The 18,968-nt window shown below is 40.4% G+C and overlaps 1 protein-coding gene across 1 annotated transcript in view; it reads left to right on the forward strand.

Moving 5' to 3' along the window:
* Window positions 1–18,968, forward strand: part of fblim1 (filamin binding LIM protein 1) — a 26,236-nt gene continuing 7,268 nt past the window's right edge. Inside the window, exons 1-3 of the mRNA XM_061874246.1 lie at window positions 1–260; window positions 7,491–7,730; window positions 13,220–13,395. Coding sequence (XP_061730230.1) covers window positions 7,493–7,730; window positions 13,220–13,395 — 414 coding nt within the window. The 5' untranslated portion in view covers window positions 1–260; window positions 7,491–7,492. The remainder of the gene's footprint in view (window positions 261–7,490; window positions 7,731–13,219; window positions 13,396–18,968) is intronic.

An 18,968-nucleotide genomic window follows, 5' to 3' on the forward strand; every position in this document is an offset into this window, starting at 1 on the left:
AACAGATATCGACAAATACGTCATATCTGCTGGATTTTCCCGTAATACTGTACTACCTGTTGACCTTTTATGGGTTGTTAAAGAGGTGTTGCCGCCAATCAGAGAGCTCAGGCTGGGGTTGCACAAGGAGTGGCCGTCTGCAGATATAATGCCCCTCCTGGACATTCAGCGTAAAGTCCACTCCGGCAGAAAAGACATCGCAAAGTAACATACAGTCGAGGAAATCAGACGAGCAGGAAGACAACCGCTTCATTTCTCAGGTAGTACTGTTGAGATGTGAGTGATCAAATGCCATCTTGAACAATGATAGTTAGCACTGTTTATGATATAGAAATGTTATTCTTCTATGTCTTTAAACTGTTATATAGAGAGGTCAAATGTCTTTTAGGGTTTATATAAAAACACAAATATGTGCTGTAGTCTGCACTGCATACAGTAACAGGGAGTATAAAGTTGTTTTCTTTTGTTGTAGATTACTGTACCTCAGTGGTATACAAACACTGCCATTAAGTTCTGTTGGCATTGTAGTAAAACTTTTTTCGACACTAAGAAAAGAAACAATAAAAGCAGTTTATTTGGATTAGTGCGGTCAAACAATGATTTTTTTTCATTTATTATTCAAAATTAAAAAGGGTATTTCAACAAGTAAACACTGCAGTAAATACTTGATTTTGATGTATGTAATGTTCATAAGGGTATTCTGGTAAATTATGCAGAGATGAGATGTGTCAATATCAAAATATTACTTGGAATCAATTTTTTGGCAGCAGCAAGGTAGTTGTTTTGGTAGTTTTTAGTTTTGGAAAGGGTATTTCAACAATTAAACAGCATAGTGTGTACTTGATTTTGATATATGTAATCCTCATAAGGGTATTCTAGTAAAATATGCAGAGATGAGATGTGTCAATATCAAAATATTACTTGAAGTACATTTCTGGCAGCAGCAAGGTGGTCGTTTTGGTAGTTTTTATTTTTGTAAAGGGTATTTCAACGAGTAAACAGTATAGAACAGGGGTCACCAACCCGGTGTCCGCGGGCACCAGGTAGCCCGTAAGGACCAGTTGAGTAGCCCGCTGGCCTGTTCTAAAAATAGCTCAAATAGCAGCACTTACCAGTGAGCTGCCTCTAGTTTTTAAATTGTATTTTTTTACTAGCAAGTGGTCTCGCTTTGCTCGACATTTTTAATTCTAAGAGAGACAAAACTCAAATAGAATTTGAAAATCCAAGAAAATATTGTAAAGATTTTGTCTTCACTTTTTTAAATAAATTCATTTATTTTTTTTACTTTGCTTCTTATAACTTTCAGAAAGACAATTTTAGAGAGAAAAAACAACCTTAAAAATTATTTTAGGATTTTTAAATACATATACCTTTTTACCGTTTAAATTCCTTCCTCTTCTTTCCTGACAATTTAAATCAATGTTCAAATAAATTTATTTTTTTATTGTAAAGAATAATAAATACATTTTAATTTAATTCTTAATTTTAGCTTCTGTTTTTTCGACTGAGAATATTTGTGAAATATTTCTTCAAACTTATGATTAAAATAAATAAAAAATATTCTGGCAAATCTACAAAAACTGTAGAATCAAATTTAAATCTTATTTCAAAGTCTTTTGAATTTCTTTTAAAATTTTTGTTCTGGAAAATCTAGGAGAAATAATTATTTGTCTTTGTTAGAAATATAGCTTTGTCCAATTTGTTATATATTCTAACAAAGTGCAGATTGGATTTTAACCTTTTTAAAACATGTCATCAAAATTCTAAAATTAATCTTAATCAGGAAAAATTACAAATGATGTTCCATAACTTCTTTTTTAAATTTTTGCATTATGATTCGAATTAGCTAGTTTTTCTCTTCTTATTTTTGGTTGAATTTTGAATTTTAAAGAGTCGAAATTGTAGATGAACTATGTTTTAAAATTTAATTTTCATTTTTTTTCGTGTTTCATCCTTTTTTAAACCGTTCAATTAAGTGTTTTTTTTTTTTCATCATTTATTCTCTTACGTAAAAGGAAAAAAAATGTACGACGGACTGACAGACAGAAATACCCAATTTTTTATATACATTTAGATGTATTTATTAAAGGTAAATTGAGCAAATTGGATATTTCTGGCAATTTATTTAAGTTTGTATCAAACTGGTAGCCCTTCGCATTAATCAGTAGCCAAGAAGTAGCTCTTGGTTTTAAAAAGGTTGGTGACCCCTGGTATAGTATGTACTTGCTTTCTATATATGTAATGGTCATAAAGGTATTCTGGTAAAATATACAGAGACGACATGTGTCAATATCAAAATATTACTTGAAATACATTTTTGGCAGCAGCACGGTGGTCGTTTTGGTAGTTTTTAGTTTTGTAAAGGGTATTTCAACAACAGTGTAATAAGTACTTGATTTATATATACGTATTGCTCATGAGGGTATTTTAGTAAAATATGCAGGGATGAGATGTGTCAACATCAAAATATTACTCGAAATACATTTTTGGCAGCAGCAAAGAGGTCGTTTTGGTAGTTTTGTTTTAGCTTTGTAGAGGGCATTTCAACAAGTAACCAGTACAGTAGGTACTTGATTTAAATATATGTAATGCCCATAAGGGTATTCTAGTAGAATATGCAGAGATGAGATGTGTCAATATCAAAATATTACTTGAAATCAATTTTTGGCAGAAATAAAGTAGCCATTTGGGTAGATATTAGCTCTAAAAAGGGTATTTCAACAAGTAAACAGTACAGTAAGTACTTGATTTTGATATATGTAATGCTCATAAGGGTATTCTAGTTAAATATGCGCGTGTAAGTATGCAATGTGTAAATAACAAAATATTACGTTGAATCACTTGTTAGTTTAGTTTAGTTTAGTTTAGTCCGTATTTGAAGGGACAATGCACAGAAACTTTAAGCTTAAAGACAGATATGTTCTGTTCCAGATTATGGCTAAATAGCTCATTTCCATCTGCAGTCCTTGGCTACCTAAATTGAAGGGATACAAAAATCATGCAATAAAATTATTACAATAAAATCATACCATATCATGTAATCAAATTAAGAAAAGTCATAAAATGCCCTTTCATGGACACATACTTAATATACAATACAACCACATCTCATTTACATCATCACACAAAGAAAATACATGCTCTTGTTCTCATCTGTAATCATTTGTAAAAACAACCATGATTTGAACAGACACACCTCACAATTTACTACAAAAATGCTGTCATGGATAAATATAATACACATTAAGTTGATGTGTCAAACATAGTGCCCACCTTAGTGACCGTGTGAGCAGCTTTGATAGCTCCAAAGCCACTTTTTAACTTAAATTCTAAATGAAGAGTAATCTGTTAAACTTTTCAAGTTTGTTGTGAGGTTGTTCCATTCCTTTATGGTTTTATATGAAAAGGCTGATTGTGCAAATGATGTTTTACATCTGGGTATGGTACACTTCCCCCTGGTGGAGGCTGGTGTGTTTCTAGTTGTCACAGTAATTTGTCAGGCAAAATTACATTTAATGCCAATTTAGCATAAATGACCCCAAAGGGGATAAGCGGTAAAAAATGGATGGATGGATGGAATACATCCAAACACTTTATACATATTTATTATGTGCAGGAAGAAACAACAGTTACAATTGTATGTATCTTCCAAACAAGAAAGATGTTTTATCACATCAACATCAGACTAACAACAGTCCCTTAAATCTCATCAATACCACAGAAAATTTCGGGCACAATAAAGTCTTAAATAATGTCAAACACGTAGCGATACAATAACCAGGAAGATAAAGTGTTTGTCTCATACCTAGTAATCCACTGTGGACAGACCAGGCCAAAAATGCAGGTTCAGCGAGTGCTGCACGCTACCACAACAGGAAATCAATTATTGGCAGGCATTCACATTTTGCCATAACACCCCTAAAGGGACATGGGATATAGTCCTATTTGGAAATACAGCCAAATAACTCCTGAACTGGCATTTTCACACAGACCTCAAACCATGCGCACCAGAAACCATCTCGTGTGCACCAGATCATTTCTGGTGCACACGAGATACATATCTCAAAAACATTTGTCCCCATGTCCCTTTAGAGCAGGGGTCTCAAACTCAATTTACCTGGGGGCCACTGGATGTAGAATCTGGGTGAGGCTGGGCTGCAAGAAAGATTTCTTTAAAAAAATATTTTTAAAGGTCTATATTTTTATTTTCAACACAAAAAATAAAACAAAAATCTAAATCAAACAAAATTAGAGTTAAGTAATGTGAGGCAATGCAAATTAAACAATAAAAAAAAAACATAACCGGTTTGAATTGGTCTAGGTTATCAAGGACGGTTATTACTGACGGGCAGGTGTCGCGGCGTGACTGGAGCCAGGCACATAAGAAAACCCTCGTCTCCATGGCAACGTTTCTGTCGCTTTCACTCAATTGCCGCTTTTCCACTAACGCAGGGGTAGGCAACCCAGAACGTTAAAATAGCCATTTTGGGGCCAAATAATGAAAATCGTCTCGGTCTGGAGCCAACAGGCGGGGGTCTCGCCATGGAGTTTACAGTTACAGTAGCACAATTAACATCACGATTAACGTGTTACACGTCCGTTTTGCCCAGCGACTCTCTGTCGGAGTATCAGTGCTGGGGTCCAGTGCACCACAGTTTTGTATTGTTGTTTGGTCCTTCGGCGGAGTGTTTCGGAAGCTACTGGACCGCTCATCCCCCCGACGCCGGGTAAGGGAGCGAGAGACAGAGATACACACAGTGACAGAGAGAGAGCGAGCAAGCAGGTGGGCGAGCGAGGGAAGGCCGGAGGGAGGAAGAGCGTGTGCGGGTCTAGTGGAAAGGCGGCAAAACGTTTCTCTGCTTGTTTCACGCAAGTGACATCAATGTTCGGCCCTCGAAAGCCACATACCACACCGTGATTGGTAGATTCCTTCAGCTCCGCACACAACGCTGTCAAGCGCCATTCATATAAAACCTGCGGGCAGCACTAATATTAAACTTTCATATTAAGTTGGGGGCCGTAAAATAACGGCCCGCGGGCTGCATTTGGCCTGCGGGCCGTGTGTCTGAGACCCCTGCTTTAGAGACTCAGTAAAATAATGGTAAATAAATAGTGCAATATTTTGATACAGATGCAATGTTATTGTTAGAATATGAGACATGAACATTTTTTAAATGTTTTAATTAAATGCACGTTATTTATTTGCTCAAAACATTTTTTTCTGAAGTCTTGTCAGGGTGTGATTAATCACATCCTTTAACTCAGAAGTGTCAAAGTCAAGGCCCGAATGAACGATGCCGTTGTGTCCTTGGGCAGGACAATTCACCCTTTGCCCCCGGTGCCGCTCACACTGGTGAATGAATGATGAATGAATGACAAGTTGTGGTCGGAGGGGCTGTAGGCGCAAACTGGCAGCCACGCTTCTGTCAGTCTACCCCAGGGCAGCTGTGGCTACATATGTAGCTTACCACCACCAGGTGTGAATGAATGATGAGTCCCACTTCTCTGTGAGCGCTTTGAGTGTCTAGAAAAGTGCAATATAAATCTAAGTTATTATTATTATTATTATTATTATTATCTATGGCCCCCGGGATATTTGATTAATAATAGAACCGGCCCCCTGTTTTGCATGCACCAATACTCCATCAGTGTTGGCGCTAGGATTTTTCAAAATGGGGTCCCAGGGACCCCATCAAGTCATAAAAATGGGGTCCCACTTTTTTGCAAGCGTTTTGAAAACAAATTATAAATGTATGCATTATCCTGTTATGTCTCACATTCTATATTATGTTTTAGAAAAAGGTTGTCAAAAACGTTACTTAATTCATTCAAAAAATTATACAAAAGTTAACACATTTTTATGCATATTCAGTTATAAACATTTATTCACTTTCTTTGTTCCTTCATGGATCTAAACTTTACCACTTGTGGTATTTTTGTCATAATATTTTTTGAATGTGTTTGTTCTATTTTTGGCCAAATTTAGACAAAGAAAACAATCTGAAGTTGTCTTTATTTTTTAGTTTCAATGCGTGTGCACAGATTTTCCTCCATGTGGCCCCTGAGCTAAAATGAGTTTGACACCCCTGCTTGAACTAAATGTACTTGGAGGGCCCTCTTTCCATTGCCAGACTAGATATGTCGCCCCCTGTTGGTGTTCCAAAATGTGCTAAATTTTATAGAAAACCATCACTACCATGTCTATTTTTACCTGTCGATATCATTTTAGGTGCAGAAGTACGAAATAAGTGCCAATGTTGCCAGCATTAGAGGGGCCCTCTACAAGTTTGTCTTGAGTAACTGCTGTAGTTTGTGAGTAAGAAAAGTAAGGAAGTACATTTTACTTCTGTAGCACTTCACAGAGAGAGTGCTCACAAAGTGCCTCATACATACATACAAATAGTACAATCAAAACAAGCACACGGCAACAACAGAAGCATTGCAAAATGTAATAACTATGGTAATAAAATAATATATAAAATAAAAATTTAAAATGATTATAATAATGGCCTTCTTTTCCCGTCGCAATAGTTTCACGTGAAATTCCTGTATAATTTTCATCCTAAAAAAAACCCTCTCCCATTATTGTAATTGAAAAATTTAAGCAAAAAAATCTGAAATTTAAAATTGAAAAACAAAGACATTGTAATAAACAAAAGGGCTCTCACTTGAAGTGAAAATTTGTAGGCTGGCTTTTAATAAACATACTAAAAATGATCCTAACAACACATTGCATTATATATTCCATCCATCCATTTTTCTACCACTTGTCCCTTTTATGGTTGTGGGGGCATTGTATATATATATATTTTTTTTTATTATTTTAAACATTTGTTTCTTGAGTTTTAAGGCAGATGCAAATTGAGGTACAGTCACATATCAAAGTTCTTTTTTTAATAAAGTTTTTTACATATTGCAATATTTTTAATGGGCAGCACGGTGGTACATGTGCCTTACAATACAGAGGTCCTAGGTTCGATCGGGGTCTTTCTGTGTGGAGTTTGCATGTCCTCCCCGTGACTGCGTGGGTTCCCTCCGGGTACTCCGGCTTCCTCCCACCTCCAAAGACATGCACTTGGGGATAGGTTGACTGGCAACACTATTTGGCCCTAGTGTGTGAATGTGATTGTGAATGTTGTCTGTCTATCTGTGCTGGCCATGTGATGAGGTGGAGACTTGTCCAGGATGTAACCTGCCCTGCGCCCGATTGTAATTGAGATAGGGTCCAGCCCCCCCCCATGACCCTGAAAGGGACAAGTGGTAGAAAATGGATGAATGAATGATTTTTAATGTGCAGGTTTTAAGTTTCAGTAACAATATTTGTTTCCATATTTACATATTTTTAACCAACATTAATATATATATTTTTAACTAGCTCCATGTTCAAGCAAGTTCCCTTTTCAAACAGAAAACCGATCTAGAAAGGTGTCTTCTGCAGCACATTGAACTCCAGGTGCTCAGTAGGAAATATGTGCTGACTTTTCCCACAGCCATGGCCTCGGACGGATCAAACAGGAAGGTTTCCTCCATCTTCATCCACCTGTCACGTCCTCACCAAACCAACGTCAAGGAGCAGAGTGCAAACAAAAAAGGTTGGGTTCATGCGGGGCCGTCCCCGAGGCCTTCGGGGTCTGAGAGCCATCAACCTGCTGGCCCCGCACAAAGGGCTTCAGGGTCGGCATCTCCCCATTGGGGAGTAAATGTGCAAGAAATCAGAAGGGATGCAGAAGGTATTTTTGACTATTTTTAAACATTTTCTCATAATTTCAAAGACAACAACAGTTTTCTTAGCGCCACAGTGCTAGCCAGTAGCTACTGTATAGTAGACACAACAAGATCACAGCACCTCCTGGTTATGCATCAATGATGGTTACACAAGCATTCACAAGCCCCCGGATTTCTGAGCATCAAACACAAACACAAGCAAGTCATTGCATGTTCTCTGAAGGAAAAGTTAAAGTACTAAAGATTGTCACACACACACTAGGTGTGGCAAAATTCTTCTCTGCATTTGACCCATCACCCTTGATCACCCCCTGGGAGGTGAGGGGAGCAGCGGGGCAGCAACGGTGGCCACGCCCAGGAATCATTTTTGGTGATTTAACCCCCAATTCCAACCCTTGATGCTGAGTGCCAAGCAGGGAGGTAATGGGTCCCATGTTTATAGTCTTTGGTACTCACTAAGTTCTGTATTGCTGCTGGTTTCAATGCAATATTTATGAAACATTATTTCTTCTTTGATAATGTATTACTTGGTTATTTCAGTCAGACTTACACTTAGACAAATATTATTGATCCACAAGGGATATTGTTCCACACTGTAGCTCAGTTACAAAAGATGGAAACGGTAAGGATAGAAAGGATAATGCACACAAGTGCACAAAAAAAGGGGGGCAAAAACAAAAGTTATAAAGTATACATGAGGACAGAGGGAATTGCAGGCTTAAATGTATTTCTCCGCTTCTTCATCTTTGTGCCGGCAAGGCATTCCCGGCGCTTTTTCCGTAGTTCTACAGGAATGTCCGGCCGCGATCTTCATAGGAGAGCGCAAACAGCTCCTCGCGTGTGTAAACCATACTTGCCAACCCTCCCGATTCTACCAGGAGACTCACGATTTTCAGTGCCCCTCCCCGAAAACCTCTGGCGGCAACAATTCTCCCGAATTTCTCCCGATTTCCACTCGGACAACAATACTAGGGCCGTGCCTTAAAGGCACTGCCTTTAGTGTCCTCTCTCACCTGAAAAGGAGACTATTTTATATGTCTCCGTTATCCATAGGTTTATATACTATATCCCATAAAGTAGGCAGGCACGGAGCTGTTTTTCAGCGTGTGTTTATTCCAGCCGGCACGTTAATACACTGACACACAACATCCGGATTGCCATCATGCATTGCTTCTTGCTACGGCAAGTAGTAATGTCCAAAAAAAAAACAGAGACGAAGCAGAAGAACAAAGAAGAGACATGGCGATGACGAGTAAGAAGAAGAAGTACGCTTGCAAGTTCTAAAATTATTGGAAAAAATATTTTCATTTCATCCAGGACTGCTCGAAGGGGAAGGGATATGCTGCCTGCAAATTTTTTAGATCAGTCCATTGAACACAATGGCGGAACGGATATACTCATTCATGAATGGATTATTTATATATATATATATATATATATATATATATATATATATATATATATATATTTATATATATATATATATATATATATATATATATATATATATATATATATAAATCAATCAATGTTTACTTATATAGCCCTAAATCACTAGTGTCTCAAAGGGCTGCACAAACCACTACGACATCCTCGGTAGGCCCACATAAGGGCAAGGAAAACTCACACCCAGTGGGACATCGGTGACAATAATGACCCAGTGGGACGTCGGTGACAATGATGACTAGGAGAACCTTGGAGAGGAGCAAAGCAATGGATGTCGAGCGGGTCTAACATGATACTGTGAAAGTTCAACATGATACTGTGAAAGTTCAATCCATAATGGATCCAACACAGTCGCGAGAGTCCAGTCCAAAGCGGATCCAACACAGCAGCGAGAGTCCCGTTCACAGCGGAGCCAGCAGGAGACCATCCCAAGCGGAGGCGGATCAGCAGCGCAGAGATGTCCCCAGCCGATACACAGGCGAGCAGTACATGGCCACCGGATCGGACCGGACCCCCTCCACAAGGGAGAGTGGGACATAGAAGAAAAAGACAAGAAACGGCAGATCAACTGGTCTAAAAAGGGAGTCTATTTAAAGGCTAGAGTATACAAATGAGTTTTAAGGTGAGACTTAAATGCTTCTACTGAGGTGGCATCTCGAACTGTTACCGGGAGGGCATTCCAGAGTACTGGAGCCCGAACGGAAAACGCCCTATAGCCCGCAGACTTTTTTGGGGCTTTGGGAATCACTAATAAGCCGGAGTCCTTTGAACGCAGATTTCTTGCCGGGACATATGGTACAATACAATCGGCAAGATAGGCTGGAGCTAGACCGTGTAGTATTTTATACTCAAGTAGTAAAACCTTAAAGTCACATCTTAAGTGCACAGGAAGCCAGTGCAGGTGAGCCAGTACAGGCGTAATGTGATCAAACTCTCTTGTTCTTGTCAAAAGTCTAGCAGCCGCATTTTGTACCAACTGTAATCTTTTAATGCTAGACATGGGGAGACCCGAAAATAGTACGTTACAGTAGTCGAGGCGAGACATAACAAACGCATGGATAATGATCTCATCGTCTTTAGTGGACAAAATGGAGCGAATTTTTGCGATATTACGGAGATGAAAGAAGGCCGTTTTAGTAACGCTTTTAATGTGTGCCTCAAAGGACAGAGTTGGGTCGAAGATAATACCCAGATTCTTTACCGTGTCGCCTTGTTTAATTGTTTGGTTGTCAAACGTTAAAGTTGTATTATTAAATAGAGTTTGGTGTCTAGCAGGACCGATAATCAGCATTTCCGTTTTTTTGGCGTTGAGTTGCAAAAAGTTAGCGGACATCCATTGTTTAATTTCATTAAGACACGCCTCCAGCTGACTACAATCCGGCGTGTTGGTCAGCTTTAGGGGCATGTCGAGTTGGGTGTCATCAGCATAAGAGTGAAAGCTAACACCGTATTTGCGTATGATGTCACCTAGCGGCAGCATGCAGATGCTGAAGAGTGCAGGGACAAGGACCGAACCCTGGAGAACTCCACACGTTACCTTAACGTAGTCCGAGGTCACATTGTTATGGGAGACACACTGCATCCTATCAGTAAGATAAGAGTTAAACCAAGACAGGGCTAAGTCTGACATACCAATTTGTGTTTTGATACGTTCTAATAAAATATTATGATCGACAGTATCGAAAGCAGCGCTAAGATCGAGGAGCAGCAACATAGATGACGCATCAGAATCCATCGTTAGCAATAGATCATTAGTCATTTTTGCGAGGGCTGTCTCCGTGGAGTGATTTGCCCTGAAACCGGATTGAAAGGTTTCACATAGATTGTTAGACGCTAAGTGTTCATTTAACTGCTCCGCAACAATTTTTTCAAGGATTTTTGAAATAAAGGGAAGGTGAGACACCGGTCGGTAGTTTACCATGAGGTCAGGATCGAGGTTAGGTCTTTTAAGAAGAGGATGAATAACCGCTTTTTTGAATGCTAGGGGAACAGTGCCCGAGGAAAGTGATAAGTTTATAATATTTAGCACTGATGGACCTAATAATACAAAGAGCTCCTTGATCAGTTTCCCAGGAAGAGGGTCAAGTAAACATGTTGTTTGTTTTATTCCATTTACACGTTGTAACAATTCCTCTAATGTTATTTCCTCAAAACGAGAGAAACTATTTTGGAGGGCAGTATCCGCCGTATATACCATCGTATCTGTGTTAATAGAAACCCGTTGTAGCTGGGACGCATTGTCTTTAATCTCCTTTCTAATGACTTCAATTTTCTTAATAAAGAATTGCATAAAGTCATCAGCTGAGTGGGTGGAGCTACTGGAAGGGGTCCCTTGTTGGGTTAGCGATGCTACCGTACTAAACAAAAATTTAGGATCATTTTTATTACGGTGGATGAGATTTGAGTAATATTTAGCTTTAGCTAAGGTAAGCATGCGTTTATAAGTTATTAAACTATCACTCCATGCTTGATGGTGCACCTCAAGTTTAGTCGTGCGCCATTTGCGTTCCAGCTTTCTACATAATAATTTCTGAGCTCTAGTTTCTTCTGTAAACCACGGGGTGCACTTTTTTGGAGCCTTTTTTAACTTTAGCGGTGCTATGTTATCAATGGTTTTGCGCAGGGCGTCGTTAAAGTTGTTAGTGAGGTTATCAATAGAGCCCACATATTTTGGGAATGGTGCCATTACCGAGGGCAGTAGGTCAGAAAGAGTTGTCGTTGTGGCCGTATTAATGTTGCGGCTGCTATAGCAGTTATTATTATTATTAGTTTGACGAACATGCGTCTGAACCTCGAATTTTATAAGGTAATGATCGGACAATACTTTAGTATACGGCAGTATCGTAACTTTGGAAACGGTGATACCCCTGACAAGCACTAGGTCTATCGTATTACCGTTGCGATGCGTGGGTTCATTTATTATTTGTGAGACCACAGCTATCAATTATAGTCTGGAGCGCTACGCACGGTGGGTCCGATGGGGTATTCATATGGATATTAAAGTCCCCCATTATGATTATATTATCGGCGTGTGTCACTAGATCAGCAACGAACTCTGAGAATTCATTGATAAAGTGTGGATAGGGCCCTGGGGGGCGGTAGATAACAGCCAGGTATATATATATATATATATAAGAAATACTCAAAAATATATACCCCCCACCTTCCCTCTTCCCCCACCCCACCTCAAGCCCAACCCCCCAACCCCGCCCACATCTCCTGAATCCAGAGGTCTCAAGGTTGGCAAGTATGGTGTGAACTCCTCAACTGATCAAATCTAAACACAAAACGGCCAGAAAAAGAAAAAGAAAAGTAACGAAAACACAAAAATGCGCCCAAGACCAATATTTTGTGGTTTATGGAAAAGATAAGTGATAAAAAAAAAAAAAAGCAAGAAAAGTAGTACATCAACTACTAGTCTGTTATAATTGAATGTCACAAAATTACATAAAAGCAAATGTAACTGTAAGTAAACTGGTTTCCACTTTTTAAGCACCAGTTCGGGTACCGTTTTTAAAAGTATCGATTCTGCTACAGGTAACAACAGATCAGATCCCAGCTAAACTGGGGCCCTGAACAGAATTCTATTTGGAGGCCCCTTTGACTACATTTTTTTTCACACATGAAACGATTTTTATCATTTTCTTCAAACAAACTTGAATTTTCTAAAAGAAAAAAGAAAAATATTATTTCAAATATTTATTTCGACTGAGCACGAAGCAGTGAGAAAAAGAGCTACAGCTCGTTTAAGGGAGGGTTGATTAAACAATACCCATCTGTGATTTCCTGCTTAGATGGCAGTATAGATATTACCATCCACACTTCCCAATCCTGTCTAAACATCTGGCAACACACATGAGTAGCAAGATAACTGTCTTGCTTTGCATGAGTGTTGCCCTGGAGAGTCTTGGTAGACGGTTAATTAACCCAAAAAAGCCCCCAAAGACGCTGCTATTTTAGTCACTTGTGCTCAAGTAAAAAGAATGTATCAACGTAGTCTTCTGCGAACCTAAGAAAATTCATTTTGTTTCTTTTTCTGATCAAACAGATGTCTTCTCCAATGTTTCTCCCTCTCCTTCTCCCCCTCTTCCTCCTCCTCCTCCTGCTGCTGAGATGCCGTCTTACTCTGCAGATCCAACAACACTAGGACCGCCACCTCCCCCTGTAGAAAAACGTGAGCCACAACCTCCGACCTCTCACCAGCTGCCACATTCCAACAAAGAGGTAGGCAGGACCTTCCGATTTAGGCTACTAACTTAATTGTAACTATTCCATTTGTGTCATTTCTAATGCTTCTTTATTTCCGTTTTACGTCATTTGTTATCTTTCTTAGTAGTTTTCGCAGAGTCAGCCAAGTCGCTTAGTTTGCAGGAGAATGGGAATGCCTGCCGTCATAACGAGGGGCGTTCCTAAAGTTGCGGTGACCTTATTTTAATTGTCGGTATGAATAATTTGTGCTTAGTTAAAGGGGAACTGCACTTTTTTGGGGGAACCTTGCCCATCATTCACATTCCTTTCGTGAGACCCAAACACATACAGTACAGGCCAAAAATTTGGACACACCTTCTCCTCATTCAATGAGCTTTCTTTATTTTCATGACTATTTACATTGTAGATTGTCATTGAAGGCATAAAAACTATGAACGAACACACGTGGAGTTATGAACTTAACAAAAAAAGGTGAAATAACTGACAAACATGTTTTGTATTCTAGTTTATTCAAAATGCCACCCTTTGCTCTGATTGCTGCTTTGCACAATCTTGACATTCTCTCGATGAGCTTCAAGCACACCTGTGAAGTGAAAACCATTTCAGGTGACTACCTCTTAAAGCTCATCGAAAGAATACTAGGTCTTTGCCAAGGGCCACCTGGGGTAACAGTAGTAAAGGGGTTAACCTCCTAGTTCCCCAAGAACCCATAGAGGAGCCTCCAATGCCGGATACACTTTAATGTCATGCCCAGGACAGACCCGGTGGTACTGTACTTATAAAAGTAGGGATTTCTGTACCCATCCCAAGTGGGCATACATATGTTTTAGTTCAAATTGTAGCACATGGATTATTTGTGTGTGCTTGTTCTGTCACACAACGACGTGTGGTGCTGTAAAAAACAAAGTTTCCGTTGTGTACCGGGCAGAGGGAAGGAGGCGACACCAAAGAAGAACTGGGGTTTACCAGGTTTATTGAAAGCCTTGAAGAGTGTGTGGGGTGTGTATGCTACCACAAGTGAATGAGTGCAGACGATGTGTAGAATTAACAATGTAAGTTTTACAAGGGGTTGTTGGAACTTCCGGATGCCGAGATGAGCAGTCGCATTTTCTTTCGCTCTCGCTCGGGAATACAATCAACCGCTCGGATGATCCCACACTTCCTCATTTTTCTGCTGTGGATCACGGATTTATATTTGAAACCACCACGGATACAATACCCTCTTGAAAGTGAGGGTTGTGAACGCAAAATGGACAATCACTGTGATTTCTACCTCCTCGTTAATTCATCGGCGAAGCTCCTGGGCTTCGGAGGTAATGTGATCCACTCATGCCTCACAGCAGATCGGAACAGAAGAAACAAGCCCCTTACTGGTAGGATAGACCGAAGATCTACAATTTTACTGTTATTTCTACTCTCAGGAGACGCTGAACTAAACCCTAGACCAATAATCACCCGGTTAATGTTGTCTCGCTTGGTGAAGCCTAGCAATGTTGTTGCTAACAACGCCGAGGAAGCTAGCGTAGCTGCGGGACCTTGTCGGAGCTATGCTAAAAACATTAGCTCTCCACCTATGCCAGCTCCCACTTGTTCATAACCACACGAGCTCACCTGCGTTCCAGCGGTCGGCGGCACGACGGAGGATTTCACCCCAGTCATCGGTCTGTTTGGCGGCCTGGAGAAAGAGGAAGACAGCTCAGACACCGGTGAGGACAGCGGCTTGGCGGCGGACGGCATAATAGCTTTTGACGACACCCGGGCTGCCATTAAAGTCGGCAGTGCGGAGGTCCTCTTAACATCTCCCAAAACCCTGAGGGTCATCACCGCGTCACCTGGACCCCCCACGGCCTACACAGGTTTCAGGGGACTCTTCGTGGATCCCTGGTCATTGTTCTCAACCTCACCAAAACCCGCGGAAACCACGTCAACCCCCACCACTCCTACTGTCCCCCCTCCCCCTCTTCAACTGCGCCCCTCCCCCATCACCTGGACGATGAACAATGGGCCTCCCTCCCCCTCCCCCAACTCTTTCCACACAAATTTTAAAAATAACCAACATCCCTCAATCTTCTGGACAGTACCTCTCCCCAACGGACTCTGATGTTCTTTTTGGTTCCGGTGGGCTACACATCATCCATCTTAATGTGAACAGCCTCTTTGGAAATAAACTCAACCAAATCAGAGAAATGTTCCACAACAATAAGGTAAAAATCCTTATTGTTGTGAAACTAAATTAGACGAAAGTGTTTCTGACTCAGTGATAGAGATAGAAAACTTCTCGGTCATCAGAAAGGACAGGAATAAACATGGTGGTGGTGTTTGTATGTATATTCACCAGGATATTAAATACATAACTCACTCTGATCTTAACCACAATGCCCTTGAATCTGTGTGGCAGAAATCAAATTCACAAACGCTAAGCCGGTACTGATAGGGACTGTATACAGACCCCCTAATCAGAGTGATTTCTATGGTGCTCTTGAAGAGTGCATAGCTGGTGTAGACAACGTGGAGAAAATTATTACTGGAGATCTGAACACAGTTATTCAACGCAGAGATGTGCCTGTCTTCAAACCTTACAGCAAGTTCTATAATCTGCATGCTCTTTCCCAGCTAATAACACTCCCCACACAGGTGTGTGATTCCACCCGATCTACCATAGATCTCATCCTCACATCAGACTGGCAAAACACAAAAAATAGTGGGGTCATGATCTGTGGTCTTAGCGACCACTATATAACCTTTTGCACGCGCAAAATAACTAAACCCAAAGCCAATGGCCACATAATAGCTCAATCCAGATCCCTTAAAACATACTCCAGTGATAATTTCAACCTTAAATTAGGTGAGTGGGACTGATCCCCTGAGCTCACGAGCAAACTCGTTGAAGATGCTTGGTATCGCTTCAAAACAGCCTTCCTAGCGATACTAAATGATATGGCTCCTGTGAGAAGAGTCAGGATCAAAGCCCGCTTTGAACCATGGATCAATCCAGACCTATTAGCTGCCATAAAAGACAGAGACAGAAAATACTTCGAATACCAAAAGTGTAAAACCGAAGTAGATAAACAAGCCAATAATACTAACCTCAAATCACTCCTTTCAACGCTCAAAAAGCAATGCAATAAATTAAGAAATAAGACAAACAACCTGACTAAATCCTTAAAAAAAATGAAATCAACAACAAAATAGAGGAAAACACAAATAACCACGTGAGCTCTGGAAAATTCTCAACAACCAGCTTCCTGGATGCAGCCAGAAACTTAAAACCAGACTCACAAACATCAACATCAAGGAGGGTGACTCCCTCATTACAGACAAAATGGAGGTAGCCAGCAGACTTAACACCTTTTTCACCAGCATAGCCACAACTCTCGTTAACAAGCTGTCCCATCACTCTGGTTTCTTTGGTGTAAAACACATTAAAGCCTTCTACGGAAAGCTAGGAGTAATCAACAACAATTTCAAATTAGAAATGGTCTCAGCTGAGGAGGTGCTTAATAAAGTGAGCGCGCTCCACCCAAATAAGGCCACCGGCCTTGACAATATCCCCTCCAGATTCCTCATCGACTCTGCCACCACCATTGCCCCAATAATCACACATATAATAAACCTCTCAATCAAACAAGGCCAAGTACCCAAGGATTTCAAGATAGCAAGAGTAACACCCCTTTATAAAAAAGGAAGCAAATTAGAACCTGGTAACTACCGACCTGTTTCTATTCTCAGTTCCATTTCGAAAGTAATGGAAAAAATTGTTTATGAACAGGTATATAGATACCTTGCTACTAATAAACTAATGTACAAATTCCAATCCGTCTTCAGAACTAACCACTCCACTGACACATGCCTTCTCTATCTGACCGACCAAATCAAATATGAGGTGGACGCGGGCAAATACCGCGGCATGGTCTTGCTGGACATTCAGAAGGCCTTTGACACCGTTAACCAAGCTATACTGTTGGATAAGCTCAGAGCAATCGGATTCGATAAAACCTCATCGAGCTGGATGTAATCTTACTTGGAGGGGAGGAAACAGGTGGTAAAGGTGAACGGCACCGTGTCCCCTCCCCTCTCAGTAAGCTGTGGAGTCCCCCAAGGCAGTATACTAGGACCTTTACTGTTCCTAATATACATAAATGACATGCCATCAGCATGCCACTGTGAATTGTTCCTGTTTGCTGATGACTCGGCCCTACTGGCATCTGGCAAGGACAAGTCACAGGTGGAACAAATCCTCAGTGCTGAACTCCTTAATATTTGCACCTGGCTCACTGACAACAAGGTATCCATACACTTAGGTAAAATGGAATCCATCCTATTTGGGTCCCATATCAACCTTAAGAAAGTCAGTGACTTCCCTATAAAATTGGGTGACATTGTTACCACCAGGAAAAATGAGGTCACCTACCTAGGTTCCATTTTAGAGGCCAATCTTTCCTGTGACAAAATGGCAACCAAGGTAATCAAAAAGGTCAACCAAAGAATGAGATTCCTCTACAGAATCTCCTCTCTGGTCAACAAAAGCACCTTGAAGATTCTAGCAGGAACTCTCATTCAACCCTTTTTCGATTACGCTTGCACCTCCTGATACCCCAGCCCCTCCAAAACCCTCAAAATCTAGACTCCAAACATCCCAGAACAAGCTAGTCCGGTTACTTTTAGACCTCCACCCCAGATCACACTTCACTCCAACCCACTTCTCCAAAGTGGGCTGGCTCAGGGTGGAGGACAGAGTAAAACAACTTGCACTGAGCCTAGTCTATAAAATCTGCTACATCTCCCTGATACCGAAGTACATGTCAAACTACTTCCTTAACGTAAAGGACTGCCATAACCACAACACCAGGGGGAGCTCCACAAACCACGTTAAACACAGATTCCGATCTAACAAAGGTCTTAACTCATTCTCCTTCTATGCCACTTCAATGTGGAATGCACTCCCAACAGGTGTAAAAGTGAGTGCATCTCTATCCTTCTTCAAAACCGTTCTAAAACAACACCTCCAGGCAACCTCAACCCTTTACTAATACCCTCCTCCATTCACTCCCATCTGCCCGGATTGTAAATAACCTAATGTAAATAATCGAATGTACTTCTAATATATTTACTTGTTCTTATGCTATCTGAACTCACTATGTTCTCTGCTGGCTGTACATATGCTACCAAGTAAGACCTACACTGTTTCAATGTCCATTTCTCTGTTGATGCAATTGTTCATGACTGAAGTACTGATATCAACCCCCCGGGGTGTAAATAATGAAAATAATTCAATGTGTATACTACGACGATTAACTTGTGTGATGACTGTATTATCCTGATAGTATATATTTGTACCATGAATTGATTAACGTGGACCCCGACTTAAACAAGTTGAAAAACTTATTCGGGTGTTACCATTTAGTGGTCAATTGTACGGAATATGTACTGAACTGTTTAATCTAGTAATAAAAGTTTCAATCAATCAATCAATCAAAGTCGGTGCGTGTTGTGTAAACCTTTCGTCGAATCCAAGAGGGAAGACGAAGAGGTAGTCAGCAGGGAGGCGAGCAGCCGGGGTTTGGAGAGAGGCAACAATGTCCGAGTCC

This window comes from Nerophis ophidion, linkage group LG16 (genome assembly GCF_033978795.1).
Source record: "Nerophis ophidion isolate RoL-2023_Sa linkage group LG16, RoL_Noph_v1.0, whole genome shotgun sequence".
NCBI lineage: Eukaryota > Metazoa > Chordata > Actinopteri > Syngnathiformes > Syngnathidae > Nerophis > Nerophis ophidion.